This window comes from Silurus aristotelis (assembly GCF_946808225.1).
Source record: "Silurus aristotelis genome assembly, chromosome: 16".
In the NCBI taxonomy this organism is placed as follows: Eukaryota; Metazoa; Chordata; class Actinopteri; order Siluriformes; family Siluridae; genus Silurus; species Silurus aristotelis.
Genome location: NC_139589.1, coordinates 9,648,588 through 9,667,075, shown reverse-complemented (window position 1 = coordinate 9,667,075; position 18,488 = coordinate 9,648,588). Strand labels below are relative to the sequence as shown.

General features: G+C 38.6%; 2 protein-coding genes across 2 annotated transcripts; both read right to left on the bottom strand.

Moving 5' to 3' along the window:
* Positions 1–831: 831 nt before the first annotated feature.
* LOC310739176 (V-set and immunoglobulin domain-containing protein 10-like 2) lies at positions 832–17,411 on the bottom strand. Its single transcript, XM_083564874.1, has 11 exons — positions 17,291–17,411; positions 15,085–15,438; positions 9,407–9,688; positions 5,575–5,850; positions 4,191–4,448; positions 3,853–4,113; positions 3,448–3,741; positions 2,890–3,195; positions 1,487–1,609; positions 1,038–1,062; positions 832–909 (listed from the first exon to the last, which is right to left on the bottom strand). Exons 1-11 carry the CDS (start codon positions 17,358–17,360, stop codon positions 834–836), a joined length of 2,325 nt encoding a protein of 774 aa, XP_083421000.1. The 5' UTR covers positions 17,361–17,411; the 3' UTR covers positions 832–833.
* On the bottom strand, positions 9,758–14,134 carry LOC310739460 (V-set and immunoglobulin domain-containing protein 10-like 2; the record flags this gene model as incomplete). The annotated part of the gene is made up of 6 exons (XM_083565385.1): positions 9,758–10,080; positions 10,203–10,496; positions 10,602–10,862; positions 11,929–12,186; positions 12,583–12,858; positions 13,846–14,134. The coding sequence occupies 6 exons, from the start codon at positions 14,132–14,134 to the stop codon at positions 9,758–9,760; spliced, it is 1,701 nt and encodes a 566-aa protein (XP_083421511.1).
* Positions 17,412–18,488: the final 1,077 nt, after the last annotated feature.

Below are 18,488 nucleotides of genomic sequence, written 5' to 3'. Positions count from 1 at the left end.
AATAAGCGAGAATAAGGAGATAAAGGTGGGTTGCTGTAATACAAACCTGTTTTCCACAGCAATGTAGCAGCTTTACCAAGACTTTATTTATTAAAGAATGACATTTTTTAAATTATTTGACATTTTCAGAAACATCTATGAAACAATTAGTTTTCTTTTTTCAATTATGTTATTTAACTAATGTTTTCACCACAGTCTGTCTACTCTTTTTAGAAGTCATTAGTATAAAAAATGCAGCTTACCATGATACCAAAAAACCCACAACTACTCCTCTCATATAGATTCTTCATGGCGGAAATTGGAAATCTTTAACTTTGAGTGTTATAGAGAATAGTAAAACCTTCATCATACCAATGAATACAATTCATGGATTGAATATGTCATGCATTTCCCACAGCACATTATAATTTTTTTGTGTTATCAAAGCTATATTAAAGCTTAATATTTTTGTTTAAAATACATGTAAATATGTTTTAAGTATTGTAGCTAGGATTGTATTAAACAACCTATTTCCTACCACTGTTGTACTATCATAAAGCCAGAAATCAGGAATTCTTTCTTCATTTTGCATATTGTAGGATTCATACTCATTACATATAAATTAGATGACTGAAGATTTGTTTTGCATTATAAATCTCCTGTTTTAGAGCCCACTATTATGTTGATTTTGCTCAGTTGTTGTCAGGGGAGGTGGTTGAGGGCATTGCAGCAGATCTCTGCTGGGATAGTGCTGGTCCTGAAAATGTTGAAAATTATTATAAAAAAAAGTACAAAGAATAGTTTCTGTGTCAAAACAATTATAATATTAATAATAAATACCCGAATTTTTTTTCCTATCCCTCGTCTATTGCTCCTCCAACAATGTCATCCTCTGGAAAGTTGATATTTTCTCTGGACTGGCTGTTATGTCTTTAAAACAAAAATAACTATATTAAATATAGTCCTTATTCTGTTTAATTCTATTGGCACATTAATTTGGTCTGTACTTGTTTCATCATATCATATATATGTACTGTATATAGAAACTCATTACTTACCTGCCAAATATCATGTCATGAAGACCTGGACAAGCATAGAAACCATATTAATGAAGTGTAATATATCATATAAAATTATTTACATTTCTTATAACCGCACGTCCTTTTATTTCACCGAAATTTGTCAAATGTTTTAAAAATGTAAGCTCTTTGTGTGCATGCCTCATTAAGAATGACCTATTAAAAATTTACTAGATAACAGCCAACAGTTATAACAGAATGTTATAGCTTATTGGTTTTATTTTGTTTGAGGTTATATCATTATAAATGTTGTCCTGCCCCAGTATAATCTATGATCTCGAGCTGTTGTTTGCTTATACCATAAATGACTCCACAGAGGACAATTATATGGTAGCTTGCAGGCGAGATTCACTGTTGTTACAAAAATGAATCAACATCTTCTGGTGTTACTAATGATATAATGTATACAGCTGGATCAGAGCACTCACGAGGACTGTTGTGGCGATTTCGCAGGACAAAAATGAAGAGCAAGAATGTAGATAATGTTGCCAGAAGCATCCCTCCAATGGCTGCTCCAACAACAGCAGGATAAGCTTTAAATGGTGGGTTTGCTGGAAGACAAAATAGTAGGCTATTTTAACAGTGGGCTTTCATGATTTTTCAGTATACTGTAATATCAGCTAAAAAGCTTTAAATCTGATCTCATTAGATATAAAACAGATCAACTGTTTTGATAACTGACATTCTCAGATCTTCTAGCACTGCTCGACTGGTCTCACTATCTTTCAGAGTAAGATGTAGGTATATTTTACATCACGATTTTTTTCTGTTCTAGCCCCAGGGTGGTGGAATGAACTTCCCCTAGCTGTACAAACAGCTGAACCACTGGCCATCTTATTTTCCACTTTTATTGTGTGTATTTCTGCATTACAAAATTGTGCTTTAATTCCTCTTAACAGTTTTAGGCTGATGCTATCTTAAGTTTGAAACCTAGTGTCTGCTAAATGCCGGAAATCTTCTTCTTCTTTCGGCTGCTTCCATTAGGGTCGCCACAGCGGATCATCCGTCTTCATACGCCGCTGTCTTCTACATCTGCCTCTTTCAAACAAACTACCTTCATGTCTTCCCTCACCACATCCATTAACCTCCTCCTTAGCCTTCCTCTTTTCTTTCCACCTGGCAGCTTAATCCTGTGCATTCTCCTACCGATATACCCCATGTCCCTCCTCTACACATGACCAAACGATCTCAATCTCGCCTCCCTCACCTTGTCTCCAAAATGTCCTACATGCGCAGTCCCTCTAATAAACTCAATTCTAATTCTGCTAAATGAACTTTAAATGCAAAATTCTGTTGTTAGTTTCTCTTGGTTGATCAGTTCACATTTTTGGCAGATGTATTAACACTGCTTTTACTGAACATTCAGCCTAAATATTCTTCTTGTATTCTTTACACAGCAGATAGGACATGAGTATTTCTAAATGAATGAATGAAAAATGTTAACCCACAAAAACCTTAAAATAGTTAAAGTGCTTACAATTTCCTACAATATTCCACATATTAAATTGAACTGCATAGTACAGATGTGTTCCACACAGTTTTGCTTGAAAACATTGTTTCTCATTTTATTTTTTTTATATTTCTACAAATATAATCGAAGTGTCACATCATATGTGAAATATGTGTCAAATATCCCAGAGTTTTTTTACAGAGCATTTCTAACCAAATAGCATCATGAACAGCAACGAGCAAATCTGGACAAAATTCTGAAAAAGGATTTCGTTATTATAGAAATGTTCCAAATGGTTACCATTCTGTATATATTATAACATATATAACATATATAATTTAAAGAAATAATCAAATGTTCACATTTGAATGTTTGTCTCACCTGGGCTCTTGATCTCTGATGGATGTCCAGTGGTTCGGTGATTGACAGCAGTCACACGAAATGCATATTTTTCATTAGGATCCAGGTTTGTGATTTGGCAATTCCTAATGCTTGGATCCAGATCTACTACCACTTTCTGCCAAACTGGAGAAGCATCACCCTTTCCTACCTGGAGCTTCTGACACTCGATGAAAAACCCAGTGAGGTCTCCATTTCTCTGAATCAACCACTCCAATATGACATCTGTCTTCTGCTGGCTGCTATATGTGATCTTACTAATGGTCACATTTGGAGGACTTGGGTATCCTGAGTGATAAAATTAGCAATGTAAATAATTGTTTACTGATTTAATAAGTACATAAAGAAAGTTGTACAAACCAAGAAGAAAAGAAGAATGTTTTAGAACAATGACAAAGAATGGTATAAAATCTTTTTTTTTAACTGCAAACTCTCCTCTAAACCCATAAAATCAGTTAGGCTTCTTGCAGTGGATCATTATTGTAATGCATAATATTCTATTCTATATTCAGTTAAATGGAAATTTCCTTAGAGACTCACTCATTACTAGGAGCAAGACAGGAATCTCTGCCCCACCAACAGCATTAGCAGCTGAGCACCAGTACTGTCCACTATCCAGCTTACTGTCTGTTTCCTTCACAGTCAGGTTAAACCAGGTGGCAGCTTGCTCAAGGATGTATTTCTTGGGTGTCTCACCAACGTTCTGCTTTAGGTTATTGTACCATGTGAACTCAGTTATGGCTGGGTAATTTTTACTCAGAATACAAGTCAGCTGGACATCATTGCCCTCATACACTGAAACCACACTGCGCTGAGTCATCAACACTGGTGCCTCTGGAAAAAGTGCACATTAAAAAAATAGTTCACAAACCATCAATACAATAACAAATCTTAGAACATATATAAATAATACTGTACATCATGCTCCCTGTGAGTTTTTCTTACCTAATTTTAACACACACTGCTTGCTGTCTTTTACCAGTGGATGCTTGGCATGACAAATAAATGCTTTGCCACTGTTGGTGGCGCTGGAGCGCAGGACCAGGATGTTCGAGTTCTCCTCAGATGTGCCCTGCATGTCCCCTGAACTAGAAGCCCACCACAGCAGAGCCCTAGGGACACCACCCTCCCAAGAGCAGGACAGCATCAGGTACTCGTTATTACGCGTAGCATATGCAGAACACTTAGGTTCTCCATTTGGCAACCCTAGGAAATGCAAGTAATCTGTGATTAAAGAAAAGTTCTAACAAATCAGAGGGAAATATAACATTTAGCATACTCACAAGTTCTAGTAATACAGGTTTGTGCAACATTAAGTGCAACATGAGAACCATAGCAGATGAATACAGAGTTGTTAGCCGTCTCAGAGCCTGGCTGAATCTGAGTGATGCTAGCAATACCGTCTCTGTTGTCTCCATTCACATATGGGCCCCAGTTTAGGGTGGGTAATGGATAACCTCCCTTCCAGGAGCAGGACAGAGCCAGGTCAGTGTAGTTGTTCATTGGGAGAATAGAACAAGACGGATTGCCGTCTGGTGGATCTGAGGGAATAAAACATTATGTCTTATAGCATAAACGCAGGGTTTGTTTATACAAGATTTAGAAAAATAACAAGAAAATTCTGAAAAAATATGTTAATTGGGCACTTTATTAGGAACACCCGTACCTACTTCATGCAATTATCTAATCAGCCAACTATGTGGCAGCAGTACACAGCATAAAATCATGCAGATGGGGCAATTAGCTTAAGAATAGAGAAAAAAGTGATCTCAGAGCTTTTAATTATGGCAGGGTTGTTTGTGTCAGATGGGCTGGTTTGACTTTTTCAATAACTAGATTTTCATCTGACACATAGATGGTAAGGTTAGAGTTTGGAACAAACGGTATAAAGCCATGGACCAAACCGGGCTTGTGTCTAAAGTTTATGCTGGTGAAGGTTGTGTGATGTTGTGGAATGCTTTCCTGAGCTAATCTGGGGCTGTTAATACCAATCAATCATTGCTTGAATGCTACAGACTGTTCATGTTTTTGACCATGTGTATTCCTTCATACACATAGCAATTTACTAATATGATCAACATGATAATGAGTTCAGTGTTCTTCAGACTTCCCAATCACAAGATCTGAATCCAAAAGGACATCTTCGGGATGTGGTAAAATAAAAGATTTGTGACATAAAAGTGCACCTTTAAAAACTGCAAGAATAGCAGGATGTAATCATGTCAACATGAACCACAATCTTAAGGGAATGTTTTTAATGTGTGGTCGAATCCACATCATGAAGAACTGAGGCTGTTTTGAAAGCAATGTAAGGCCTATTCAGTTTTACTATAGTGTTTCTAATAAAGTGCTCTTTGAGTGGGCATAAATAAAGCCTGAAAATAGCCTGAATACATAGGACACAAATTATTTACAAAAATCCTGAAGTACAATTTTTTGGCAATTGAAAAGGACTTCTTTAATTTAATGATCTAGATCCATAACTCTATCAGACTTTATGCACAACACAGTTCATTTATGGTTTACAGTTAATAATGATACTAGTTAAGCAAAGTAAAGTAAAAGATATGACTAATACAAAACCCAGTGGTCTATAAAAATAGATGAAGATAATTACATGAATTATGCAGGTTATGACAGTAGAAGTTGAAAGAGTGAAAAACTCACAGTAGACGGTGAGAGTGGTGGTTTTCTTGGAGAGTGTGTTTAAGTAAGTGTTCTGAGCGAGACAGGCATAGTAGCCTGTGTGCATGCGCAGGATCTTGGTGATGTTGAGCTGTGGTCCACTGTATATCTGGGAGTTGTTGTAGAACCAGACATATTGACTGGGAGGGTTAGAGGAGGCTTGACATAGAAGAGAAACAGTGTCTTTCTCCAAAGCTGAGTATCCTTGATCCATTACTAAATAGGGCCTTACATCAATCTGTGGCACGTCTGGACCAACTAATAGAAAATACATATATATTATATATGATTAAATACAGTATATATAAAGTTTATATATATAGTAGTTTGCAGAATCCTATTGATTATTGCCACAATTGTATTTTATTTTTATTTGACAAAGAAATAGAATTATCTGTTATGAATCTACACAACCCAGCCATTAGGCCATTAGCCATTATGAACCCAGCCATTAGGGGGGCACAAGCCAGTGTACTCTTAGTGCCGGTCCCAAGCTTGGGTAAATGGGGAGGGTTGCGTTAGGAAGGGCATCCAGCGTAAAACATGTGCCAAATCAAATATGCGGATCACAAATGAGAATTTCATACCGGATCGGTCGAGGCCCGGGTTAACAACGACCGCCACAGGTATCGTTAGCCGACAGGGTACCGGTGGAAATTGGGCTACTGTTGGCCGAAGAAGGAGAAGGAGAGGAGGAAGGCATCTACAGAGACGGCAGGAAAAGGAGCAGTGTAGGAGAGTAGAGGTTCGGTTTGGTACTTTAAATGTTGGTACTATGACGGGTAAAGGGAGAGAGATAGCTGATATGATGGAGAGGAGAAAGGTAGATGTGTTGTGTGTTCAGGAGACCAAGTGGAAAGGGAGTAAGGCCAGGAACATTGGAGGTGGGTTTAAACTGTTTTATCATGGTGTGGATGGGAAGAGAAATGGTGTAGGGGTGATTCTGAAGGAAGAGTACAGTAAGAGTGTAGTGGAGGTGAAGAGAGTTTCTGATAGGGTGATGATCGTGAAGGTGGAAGTTGAAGGGATGATGATAAATGTCATCAGTGCCTATGCTCCACAAGTTGGCTGTGAGTTGGAGGAGAAGGAAAGATTCTGGAGTGAATTAGATGAAGTGGTAGATGGTGTACCTAGGAAAGAACGATTGGTGATTGGGGCAGACTTTAATGGGCATGTAGGTGAAGGGAACAGAGGTGATGAGGAGGTGATGGGTAGGTATGGTTTTAAGGAGAGGAATGTGGAAGGGCAGATGGTGGTAGATTTTGCTAAAAGGATGGAAATGGCAGTGGTGAACACGTATTTTAGGAAGAAGGAGGATCATAGGGTGACGTATAAGAGTGGAGGAAGGTGCACACAGGTGGATTATCTTCTGTGTAGGAGATGCAACCTGAAGGAGATTGGAGACTGTAAGGTGTTGGCGGGGGTCAGTGTAGCTAGACAGCATCGGATGGTGGTCTGTAGGATGGTTTTGGAGGCGAAGAAGAAGAGGAGTAAAGTAAGGTTTGAAAGAAGAATAAGATGGTGGAAACTGAAGGAGGAAGAGTGTAGTGTGAGGTTCAGGCAAGAGGTCAGACAGGGGCTTGGTGGTGGTGAAGAGGTGCCGGATGATTGGGCAACTACTGCAGGAGTGATGAGGGAGGCAGCTAGAAAAGTACTTGGTGTGACATCTGGAAATAGAAAGCAAGACAAGGAGACGTGGTGGTGGAATGAGGAAGTGCAGGAGAGCATTAGGGGAAAGAGGTTGGCAAAACAGAAGTGGGATCGACAGAGTGATGAGAAAAGTAGGCAGGAGTACAAGGAGATGCGGCAGCAGGTTAAAAGGGATGTGGCGAAAGCCAAGGAAATGGCATATGAGGACCTGTATAAGAGGTTGGACACTAAGGAAGGAGAAAAGGATTTATACCGATTGGCCAAGCAGAGGGACCGAGCTGGGAAGGATGTACTGCAAGTTAGAGCAATAAAGGATGGAGAGGGAAATGTGTTGACTAGTGAGGAGAGTGTGTTGAGAAGATGGAGGGAGTATTTTGAGCAGCTGATAAATGAGGAAAATCAGAGAGAGAGAAGGTTGGAGGATGTGGAGTTGGTGAAGCAGGATGTAGATAGGATTAGTAAGGAGGAAGTGAGAGCAGCGATTAAGAGGATGAAGAATGGAAAGTCGGTTGGACCAGATGACATACCGGTAGAAGCGTGAAGATGTTTAGGAGAGATGGCAGTGGAGTTTTCAACCAGATTGTTTAACAGGATTCTGGAAGGGGAGAGGATGCCTGAGGAATGGAGAAGGAGTGTGCTGGTACCGATCTTTAAGCATAAGGGAGATGTGCAGACCTGCAGTAACTACAGGGGAATTAAGTTGATCAGTCACACCATGAAGTTATGGGAAAGAGTAGTGGAAGCCAGGCTGAGAGAAGAGGTGACCATCTGTGAGCAACAGTATGGTTTCATGCCGAGGAAGAGCACCACAGATGCATTATTTGCTTTTAGGATGTTGATGGAGAAGTATAGAGAAGGACAGAAGGAGCTGCATTGTGTATTTGTGGATTTAGAGAAAGCGTACGACAGGGTGCCGAGAGAGGAGTTGTGGTATTGTATGAGGAAGTCAGGTGTGTCAGAGAAGTATGTGAGGGTGGTGCAGGACATGTATGAGGACAGTGTGACGGCAGTAAAGTGTGCAGTAGGTACGACAGACTGGTTCAGGGTGAAGGTTGGACTGCATCAAGGATCGGCCCTGAGCCCTTTTCTGTTTGCAGTGGTGATGGACAGGTTGACGGACGAGGTCAGACAGGAGTCTCCCTGGACTATGATGTTTGCAGATGATATTGTGATTTGTGGTGAGAGTAGAGAGCAGGTTGAGAAGAGCCTGGAGAGGTGGAGATATGCGCTGGAGAGAAGGGGAATGAAAGTCAGTAGGAGTAAGACAGAGTACATGTGTGTGAATGAGAGGGAGGGCAGTGGAGTGATGCGGTTGCAGGGAGAAGAGGTGGAGAAGGTGGAGGAGTTCAGGTACCTGGGGTCAACAGTGCAAAGTAATGGAGAGTGTGTTAGGGAAGTAAAGAAAAGAGTGCAGGCGGGTGGAGTGGGTGGAGAAGAGTGACAGGAGTGATTTGTGATAGAAGAGTATCTGCAAGAATGAAAGGGAAAGTTTATAGGACTGTGGTGAGACCTGCGATGTTGTATGGATTAGAGACAGTGGCATTGAGTAAAAGACAGGAGGTGAAGCTGGAGGTAGCAGAGCTGAAGATGTTGAGGTTTTCGTTGGGAGTGACGAGGATGGACAAGATTAGAAATGAGTTTTTTTAGAGGGACAGCACATGTAGGATGCTTTGGTGACAAGGTGAGGGAGGCGAGATTGAGATGGTTTGGACATGTGCAGAGAAGGGACATGAATTATATTGGTAGAAAAATGCTGAAGATGGAGCCACCAGGTAGGAGGAAAAGAGGAAGGCCAAGGAGGAGGTCCATGGATGTGGTGAGGGAAGACATGCAGGTAGTTGGTGTGAAAGAGGCAGATATTAAGGACAGGGTGGTATGGAGACGGATGATCCGCTGTGGCGACCCCTAATGGGAGCAGCCGAAAGAAGAAGAAGAAGAAGAAGAAGAATCTACACAAAGTAAGTCATAAAATGAATGGGGAATCAATACAGTTTGCAAATTCAGTTGTGTTCATTGATTGCATAAATGAGTTGCTGTTAAACCTATAAATTAGCTGTGGAAAATCAGAGAAGCAATCAATTGCCCAATAGCAAAATAATCTGCATATGGTAATCATAGATTACACAGATTGCACCAAAGCACAACCAAGGCAGCTCTCACTCACATATAACGTCTAACCAGATTCGGTCACTACGCTGCTGATTAACCTCGTTCCTGGCTAGGCACTTAAACCAGCCTGTGTAATTGCGGGTCACTGAAGTGATGTTAATTAAACTGCTGTTGCTCTCAGCCAATATGGTAACCAGCCCACTGCGGCTCTCCTGTTCCCAGGTGTACTGTATAGGGTCAGTTCCATCATTCAGACTACAGTGCATCCATACTGACACTCCTTCGACTGGTGATGTGTCACTCAGCAGAATATAGGGTTTGGACACAGGTGTTGACACTGTAAAATAATAAAGACTACAGATTTACTAGCAGTAACTTCAGCTAAAACCAATTTTAAATTAACATATCAGATCTCACCTGGGCTATGAAGCTCAGAAGGATATCCAATTGTACGCCGATTGATAGGTATGACACGGAATGCATACTTAGCATTGGGGTCCAGATTGGTTATCTGGTAGCTACGGGTGCTGGGTTCCAGATTTTCAGTGACTTTCTGCCAGACAGCTACAGTGTCACTCTTCTCAACAGGGGCATTGAGCTTTTGACGTTCAATGAAGAAACCAGTGATGTCACCATATGCCTGAACAAACCACTCCATGTTGACAGCTGTTCTCTGTCGCCCACTGTATATAATTTTACTGATAGTCACATTCGGTGGGGTTGGGTATCCTGAATAAGGAAGGCATTGAAATGGACCAATAATCATCCCAAGTGAACATGAATAACGTTCCAGGGTATATGTTTAACCGTAGATATGGAATTAATTTACATTCTAGTTTCTGTCCACTTACTCATCACTAGCAATAAAATGGAAATCTCCCTTCCTCCAAGAGCATTGGTAGCAGAGCACCAGTACTGTCCACTGTCCACCTTGCTGTCTGTCTCACGCACAGTCAGGGTGGACGAGGTTTCAGCTTGCTGAACAATATACTTATTAGGTTTGTTTCCCACATTTTGCCTTAAGTTGTTGTACCACATGAACTTTGTAACTGGAGGGTAAGTTTTACTTAATATGCAGGTGAGCTGAATATCATTGCCTTCAAATACTGAAACCACACTCTGCTGAGGTATCAAGACTGGCTTCTCTGTAAGAAATAAATGGTGTAAAATCTTTTCATATAAAACAAATACAGTAAATGCTGAGATATTAATCGATATTTCATCTTTAACATCTTCTGAGTGGTCCCTACCTAGTATTACCACACATTTCATGCTTTCTTTAATAAGTGGATGTTTGGCATGACACACAAACGTGTTGCCGCTGTACGTGGAACTTGAGCGCAGGACCAGGATGTTGGAATTCTCCTTTGGCGAACTCTGCATGTCTTCTGAACTGGAAGCCCACCACACCAAGGCTTGAGGGACACCACCCTCCCAGGAGCAGGTCAAAATCAGGTAGTCATTATAAAGGCTGGAATTGGCAGAGCACTGAGGTTCTCCATAGGGCAGCCCTATACAGGTAAGAACCATAGAATGCTTGTAAAGACTAAAGACTAATAAGGTATAAAATATCGATTATAAAAATATACTATAGAGTTCCAGAAGGTGTAAGACTCAAAACACTGCAAAAGCAAATTATTTTTACCAGTATATGGTCTGATAATTTACCTTTGAATAATTGCACTGTTTACAAAATGTAATTGTTACACAAGCCAAATAAGAATATTTGTATACATTTTGACTGGCGGTATACTTGGTTACTTACTAAGTCGGCGCTATACTTGGTTTTTTGTTTTTTTCGTCTTGTCTTGTGTTGTCTTGTGTTGTCTGTCTGCACTGTCTGTCTGTTTTGTTTCTTTAGTTGAGATCAATAATAAACTAGAATGATGCAGCTGAGGTTGAAGATCTTTCAGAGCCAGAATTCATACACAAAGCTGACACTGGTGGCGTTTTGCATTTCAAGTTCAATTCTGAATATGGAGTACTAAACAGAATTTGGAGCACTAAACAGATAAAGATAGAAGATATAGAACTTTTCATTTCTCCACAGCTGAGTTCCCTATTATGTTGTTATATTCACAAGGAGAATTCACACACCATGTATTGAAGAGTTATATATATAATTATATATATAACTCTTCAATACATGGTGTGTGAATTCTCACACACCATGTATTGAAGAGTTATATATATAATTATATCTCTCATATTTTGATTGTATTCCTCAGGGGATTTAAAAGATTGAATTCCCTGCATTGTATTGATAAACCACAAAAAATATTGATGGGATGTTTAAGAGTAATGTGTATGCCATATAGAGTGTGATTTAATGTTTATGACTGCCTCCTAATATCAACGATTCCATTAGAAAGCCTTAGAGACCCATGTCAAAAGAACACAACACAGTTAAGTACTACAGTTTAGTCTTTCAAACAGTACACATTTTTTTCTATACTGGATCAAATAAAACTTTTCATTTTTATAATTCTTTTAATTATACCCTCAAAATTATAATCAGAGCTTTCCTAAAATCCTATTATACACACAATCCTAGACTGTTTGCGTGCTTATACTTACATGTCCTTGTGCTGCATGTTCGGGTGCTGTTTAGTGCAACATGTGAGCCATGGCAGGTGAATAGAGAGTTGTTAGCTACCTCAGGTCCTGGCTGAATCTGTGTGATGTAAGCGATACCCGTTGAATTCTGTCCATTCATATATGGACGCCAGTTGAGGGTAGCTGAAGGGTTACCTCCTTCCCAGGAACATACAAGTGCCAGGTCGGTGTAGTTGTTTTTTGTGAAAATCAAACATGAAGGAACACCATCTGGTGGATCTGTGGAAAGAAACCTATTAAGTACCACAGTGTAGGGTGTTGGATCATGGATATCTGCCAATAGTGTTCACCCTGTATATCTGAGACTATATAGTTTTTTGTTGTTTTTTATTTTATTTTATTCAGAACCCTGGTGTTAAATTATTGGCAACCTACCAATAATATTAGATTAAGATTCTCTTACGGAGTATAACGGCACTGAGCATCTTTCTAAACTAAAGTTTTTGGCGACTAAGAGCATGGAAAAAAGATCTGGGCTTTGACTATTATTTGACCTTAATTCAGATTGATGGGGGGTAACAATTTGGGGGAATGCACATCCATACAGACAGCAAAAAAAACAAAAAGCTAAAGAACTCCAGTCGGCACACAGCAATAGTCTATAATTACACTTACAGTAGACAGTGAGACTGATGGTTTTCTGTGCATAGTTGTTGATATAAGTGTTCTGGGCAAGACAGGTGTAGTTTCCTGCATACACACGCAGGATGTTGGTGATGGTAAGCTGTGGTCCAGAGTGGATTTCTGAGTTGTTGTAAAACCAGACATATTGGCTAAGAGGTTTAGAAGTGGCTTGACAAATGAAGGATACGGTTCCTTTTTCCAGTACTGAATAGCCCCCCTCTGTTACTGAGAAGATGGAAGCGTCGATCTGTGGCATGTCAGGACCATCTAAACAGAATGGTTCCATACAAACAAATTATAATAATTGTATTAGTTTAGAAGAAAGTTGTATGAAAGTCTTTACAAATGAGTAAACGGCAGAACGCTATCATCTGGGACTATCGATTTTGCAGTTTTAACACAACAATGTTGCTTTCCATTTCAGTGGCTCAGGGGAGTCAAATAGCTCATAGGAATCATAAATATTTTAGTAATTATATATTGCAGGTATGATGTAAAACATTACCAAGGAGAAGGTTTATGGATGTGGTGATGGAAGACATGCAGGTAGTTGGGTTGAATGAGGCAGATGTAAAGGACAGGGGGGGTATAGAGAAGGATGATCCGATGTGGCGACCCCTAATGGGAGAAGCCGAAAGAAGAAGAAAAAGAATATAAAACATTTAGCAAGTGTCAGTTCTATGGGTGGAAATTAATTTTGTGGAAAAATTGTTGGAAAAAGGAAAAAGTCTAGAGAAAATGGCCAGGTTGTTTTGAGCTGAGTAAAAAATATATAGTTCATCAAATAATCAGTCTTTATAAGCCTGGTGAGCAGAAAAGCATATCTGTATGCACAACTTAGATAAAACTAGAAAAAAGAGCACATTGGATTGTACTCCTGTATTAACAAGTGTGAATCTGTTGATGTTTTCAGCTCTTGTACCCTCTAACCTGAAAGTTTATAGTGTTGTATATTCTGAGATGCTTTTCTGCTCACTGCAGTTGTAAAGGGTTATTATACTGTACAAGAACATTTTTCTTAATTGTTCTCTCATCAACAAGATGCCAGCTTGCAGATCTCCTGCTAACAGCATTTTGGACCATTCTGTGTAAAATGTTTAACCCGTATAAAATTCCCAAAGATCTCTCAGATTTCTAAAATACTTAAAACAGTTCATATATACCATGAAACAAAATGGACTCCTTCCCCAAAGTTCAAGATTCTTCAATATGTGCCCCTAACCAAGATTCAGAAATAAAAAAGCCTTCACTTACATAAGACATCCAGCCAGATTCGGTCACTGTACTGCTGATTGACCTCATTCCTGGCCAGGCACCTCAACCATCCGGTGTGGTTGCGGTTAACAGAGTTGATGGTGATCGGGCTGCTGTTGCTATGGGCCAAAATGCTGACTTGCCCACTGTGATTCTCCTGCTCCCAAACATACTGAATGGGTTCGGTGCCATTCTCCAGATCACAGTGCATCCCAAATGACGATCCTTCAATTGCTGAGGAGTTACTCAACCGAACACGAGGATTGGACACAGGGACTGTAAAGTGCATTGCATCATTAATGACTTGGATCAAATGTTTGCAAATTGTAATGTTTGCTGTCAGTTGATTCACCATCAGAAAATAAAAGCCTATACTAAAAGCATGAATTTTTACTAGATAACTCCCACACAAAACTGTTTCTTTTGGATAAGAAAATGTACAACAAAACCACTTGTGACTGATGGTGGGAATTAAGGAAAAAGTTACAAAAGGGGTTATTGAAGTACATCAGTTTTTAAAAAAGAGCAAAAAAAAAAAGGATTGAAAACATTCATGAGAACTACCTAAAAGCTTGACCGTTTTTTAAGACAGTGAGCAGGTCTAAGGGAGACAAATGAAAGAGAGAAACAGAGCAGATGGAAAAACATAGCTATCCCCCAAGACTGTGGGTGTTCAAGAAGCTCAACAAACATCACATTCCTGTTACTCTCTTACTTTTTTTATCTAGCAGCACTGAAAGACAGAAACTATTCCCCTCAACTTAAACACATGGAGCAAAATAATCTACTCTAGTGCTTAATACATTTGGAGCCTCAGACAAGCTTCACTTCCTGGCCATTCACTTTTTTTTTTTTTTTACTTTACTCTGCTATTAAAACATGAAACGGGCAACGGTACCCCAGTATCGCCAAGCTGCCACCCTTTGTTCTCCAGGGGTGCTCTGACCCCAGCTAACACTGCTGGAAAATGTGAAGGAAAAATTTTACTCTGCTGTAAAGTATATGTGACAAGTATTAAGCGCATTTTCTTTCTTTCTTTCTTTCTTTCTTTCTTTCTTTCTTTCTTTCTTTCTTTCTTTCTTTCTTTCTTTCTTTCTTTCTTTCTTTCTTTCTTTCTTAGAAGAATAGTGGTGGAATCTGGTGGATTTCATAGTGGTGGAATCTGCAGCACTAGTGTTCTTTGAATGATTTGGAAATAGGAATTGGATGGCAGAAAAACACAAATCAGGTGTCACTAACCCAAAACCCGCAGATAGACATAGTAGTAGAAAAGCCTTGCTCCCTCTGTACTGTCATACAAAGCTTGGCAGGTGTACAAGCCCTCTGAAGCTAGAAGTAGTTTCCTTGTAAACAAAGAGGCACTATTACTGATGATGTTCAGGTCACTCAAGTCCTGAGCCAGTTGTTGCAGCTTTGGACCCTTGCCAAAGTTATACACAATGGCTTGAATCCTCTCTGTGCCTGGTTTGGTAAAGCTCCAGATGTAGACATCAGGGAGGGTTGGGCCACATTCCAATGTAACCTCATGTTCCACCACTTTACTGATTCGGTTTTCTTTGTACACCACTTGGCCAGGTGTTGTGATCTCCAAGCCTGTAGATATTAACCAATAGGACATCACTAAATGCAAGTCTAATGCTTTTCAGAAAATCAGATCAGAAAATATCACCTGATTTGATTGATATACCTTGACTATATTAATACTTTAGTAGAAGATTGTATTATCTGAGCCATTACTGCATTTTAATAGACTGCTAAGTTTTTTTGCTGCTTTCTCAAGGGCCCATGAAACGTTTGCTTTATAGTTTCAAGTACAATACAGATTGCTGATAGCAATGGAGATTCTATCTCTAGAAATGCAGTGGTGTAATATGTTATACCACAGAGCCAAAGATTTTTCTGTTTCTCTGATTGGTCCTAATGTGTAATCTTATTTTCTCTTATATCAGCTCTGACAGTAGTTCAGGCTGCAAGGCAAATCATAGATTTAATGCCTTTGCTCTAATAACTACTATTTGTACCAGCTCACTCACATGGAATTGTATATTGGACATTAAATAAAATCGAATAAAAAAAAAAGCTTTTTTAAACAAAAATAATTAAACATAATCATTGTTAAGTTAGTGTTTTGAGCAAGTAGATGTTTATTTGACATTTATGGAAGGAATCCGCTGTATCAGTGCATTGTCAGCACTTCATGGGAAATTCTCCAGCATTAGTTTATGCTTTGTGCATACTTTGTTTTTAATTTGCCAGGTTTGAGGACAAAATAGAGTCTGGTGCTAAGATTACTCTTTACTGTCTGGAATTATCATACACTATATGGACACTAGTAATGGGACACCTGACATTTCCAGACATATATGGTTCTTTCCCAAACTGTTACCACAATGTTGGAGTCACACAATTGTATAGGATATCTTTAGATGTGGTAGATTTAGATTATCCCTTTACTTAAACTAGGAGACCCAAACCTGTTCCAGCATGACCCTGTGCACAAAGCTAATTCCATTAAGATATGGTTTACATGGCTTGGAGAGGGAGATCCTGAGTGGCCTGCTATAGAGCTCTGACCTCAAACCTATTGAATATTAGGATAACTGGAATGCTGACTGCATCCCAGACCTCCTCACATTACATCAGTACCTGGCTTTACAAACACCCAAATGAGCAAAATATTCACAAAAATAATGGAGTTTATTATAACAGCAATTGGGAGGTAAATGTAGAATGCCAAAAAAACCCCACACAAACATAAGGTCAGGAGTCCATTAACTTTTGTATTGTATTTCTATGTTATATTCGCTCTGCTAAATGTAACATCCAACATCCAATTAACTTTAATGAATGACAAATTGCTGTGGTTTAAGAGGAGTGAAAGTCAACATTTTTATTATCATTTTTCTTTAACAACATGACCACAAGTATGATTTTTACATTTATATTATTATCTTATTGTTTATTCTGCATTTCAAACAGGCTGAACTGGCAGCTCTGGATATAAACAATTTAATTGTATTTTCAGTGTATAAATCTTGCAAATGCCATGGTTTTGGCAATTATATGGAACATGTATTATTATTAAACTGCAAGAAACTACTATAAATGTAATTGAAGATTAAAGTTTTTCATAAAATAAAGAAAATAGAGATTTCTAATTAGTGATACATTTAATAAAATATTACTCTTAACATTTTACAGAGAACTAAATTATACTTCATTGTCACAATTATGTAAAAGTATCATTGAAGGATCATTAAAGTATCATAGATTAAAAAATATTTTATGGAGCAAAAGATTAAAAACTTCTTTTGACTTTAGCTTTATTTATAAATATTATAATAAACACAACATTCCTAAAATAACGTGTACTACAACAATTCTTTTAAAGCAATGCCACAGAAGAAGACTGTATATGTTCTGCCTTGTATGTGTGACCTCTTACCGTGTAGGAGGAGAGGAACCAGGAATACAGCTATGAAGAAATCAGGCACCATTAACAGTCTGGTTATCATGGTGCCATGATGCTCAAGCGAACAGTCGGTATCCAAAGTGGCAAAAATGGCCAAAAACTGCTTAAAAATAACCTGCAAATATATATTGGCCAGTCCCGGCAGGCAGTGGGAATGTGAGTGCGAGCTGATCGAATCTCTGAAAACTGATTTGGCTTGAATTATTCACTGATCCCAACCTCCACCTGCAGGAATGCAGTGGAGTAGAGAGAAGGAAAGACGATACCTGTCTCTCATTAATTATTGAGTATGCAGGGATCTATCACCTTTGAGGTTTTTAATTCCTTCTTGTTAGGCAGGTCAAGCTCTGAGTGATTATGAAAAAAATAGGCTTTACATAATTGATATTATACCACAAATGAAGACTAGTATTAGTTATAACTCAGGCTCTGCTCCTTCTGTACTCATTATCCATCTTTCGGTTTGAGGTCAGTTTTATGCCGTGTTCTAATAGCAGGTCGTATTTCAAGAAACAGCAAAATAGCTATTTAATAGGTTTCTCATATTTCACTACTGTGTAACTTGGATAATTACACCAGCTCTCTCTCTCTCTCTCTCTCTCTCTCTCTCTCTCTCTCTCTCTCTCTCTCTCTCTCTCTCTCTCTCTCTCTCTCTCTCTCTCTCTCTCTCTCTCTTACTTTTTATACATTTATACATAATTAAAAAACAGAACTGCACACTGCAGGGATCATTGTGGTCTGTGATCTTCTCTGCTTTCTTTTTTCTTAGATTCGTTTATTCTTGTCTGAGCTTTGTCTGGGTTTTAGTATGTGGGCTCTGTTATCTTATACATTATACATAACTCTATATACATTATACAGTTATATATACATTAAACAATTAAGCATACCAAACTAACCAGTATATACTTGCTATATAAATATGTAACAGATCAATATATAAAATATTAACAAAAATATTACAATCATTATAATTACTATAATAATATTGTAAATGAAAATACAATGTATATAGGGGCTTGTGCAACTGTGCTTGACTTCCTAGCTATAATTATAACAATATACTTCAATACAATAGAATACAATATAGTTCATGATATATAATTTTTTTTTATATGAGTTATATAAGACACCTTAATGTAAGATTTGTATGTGCTTATTTTCCACATTT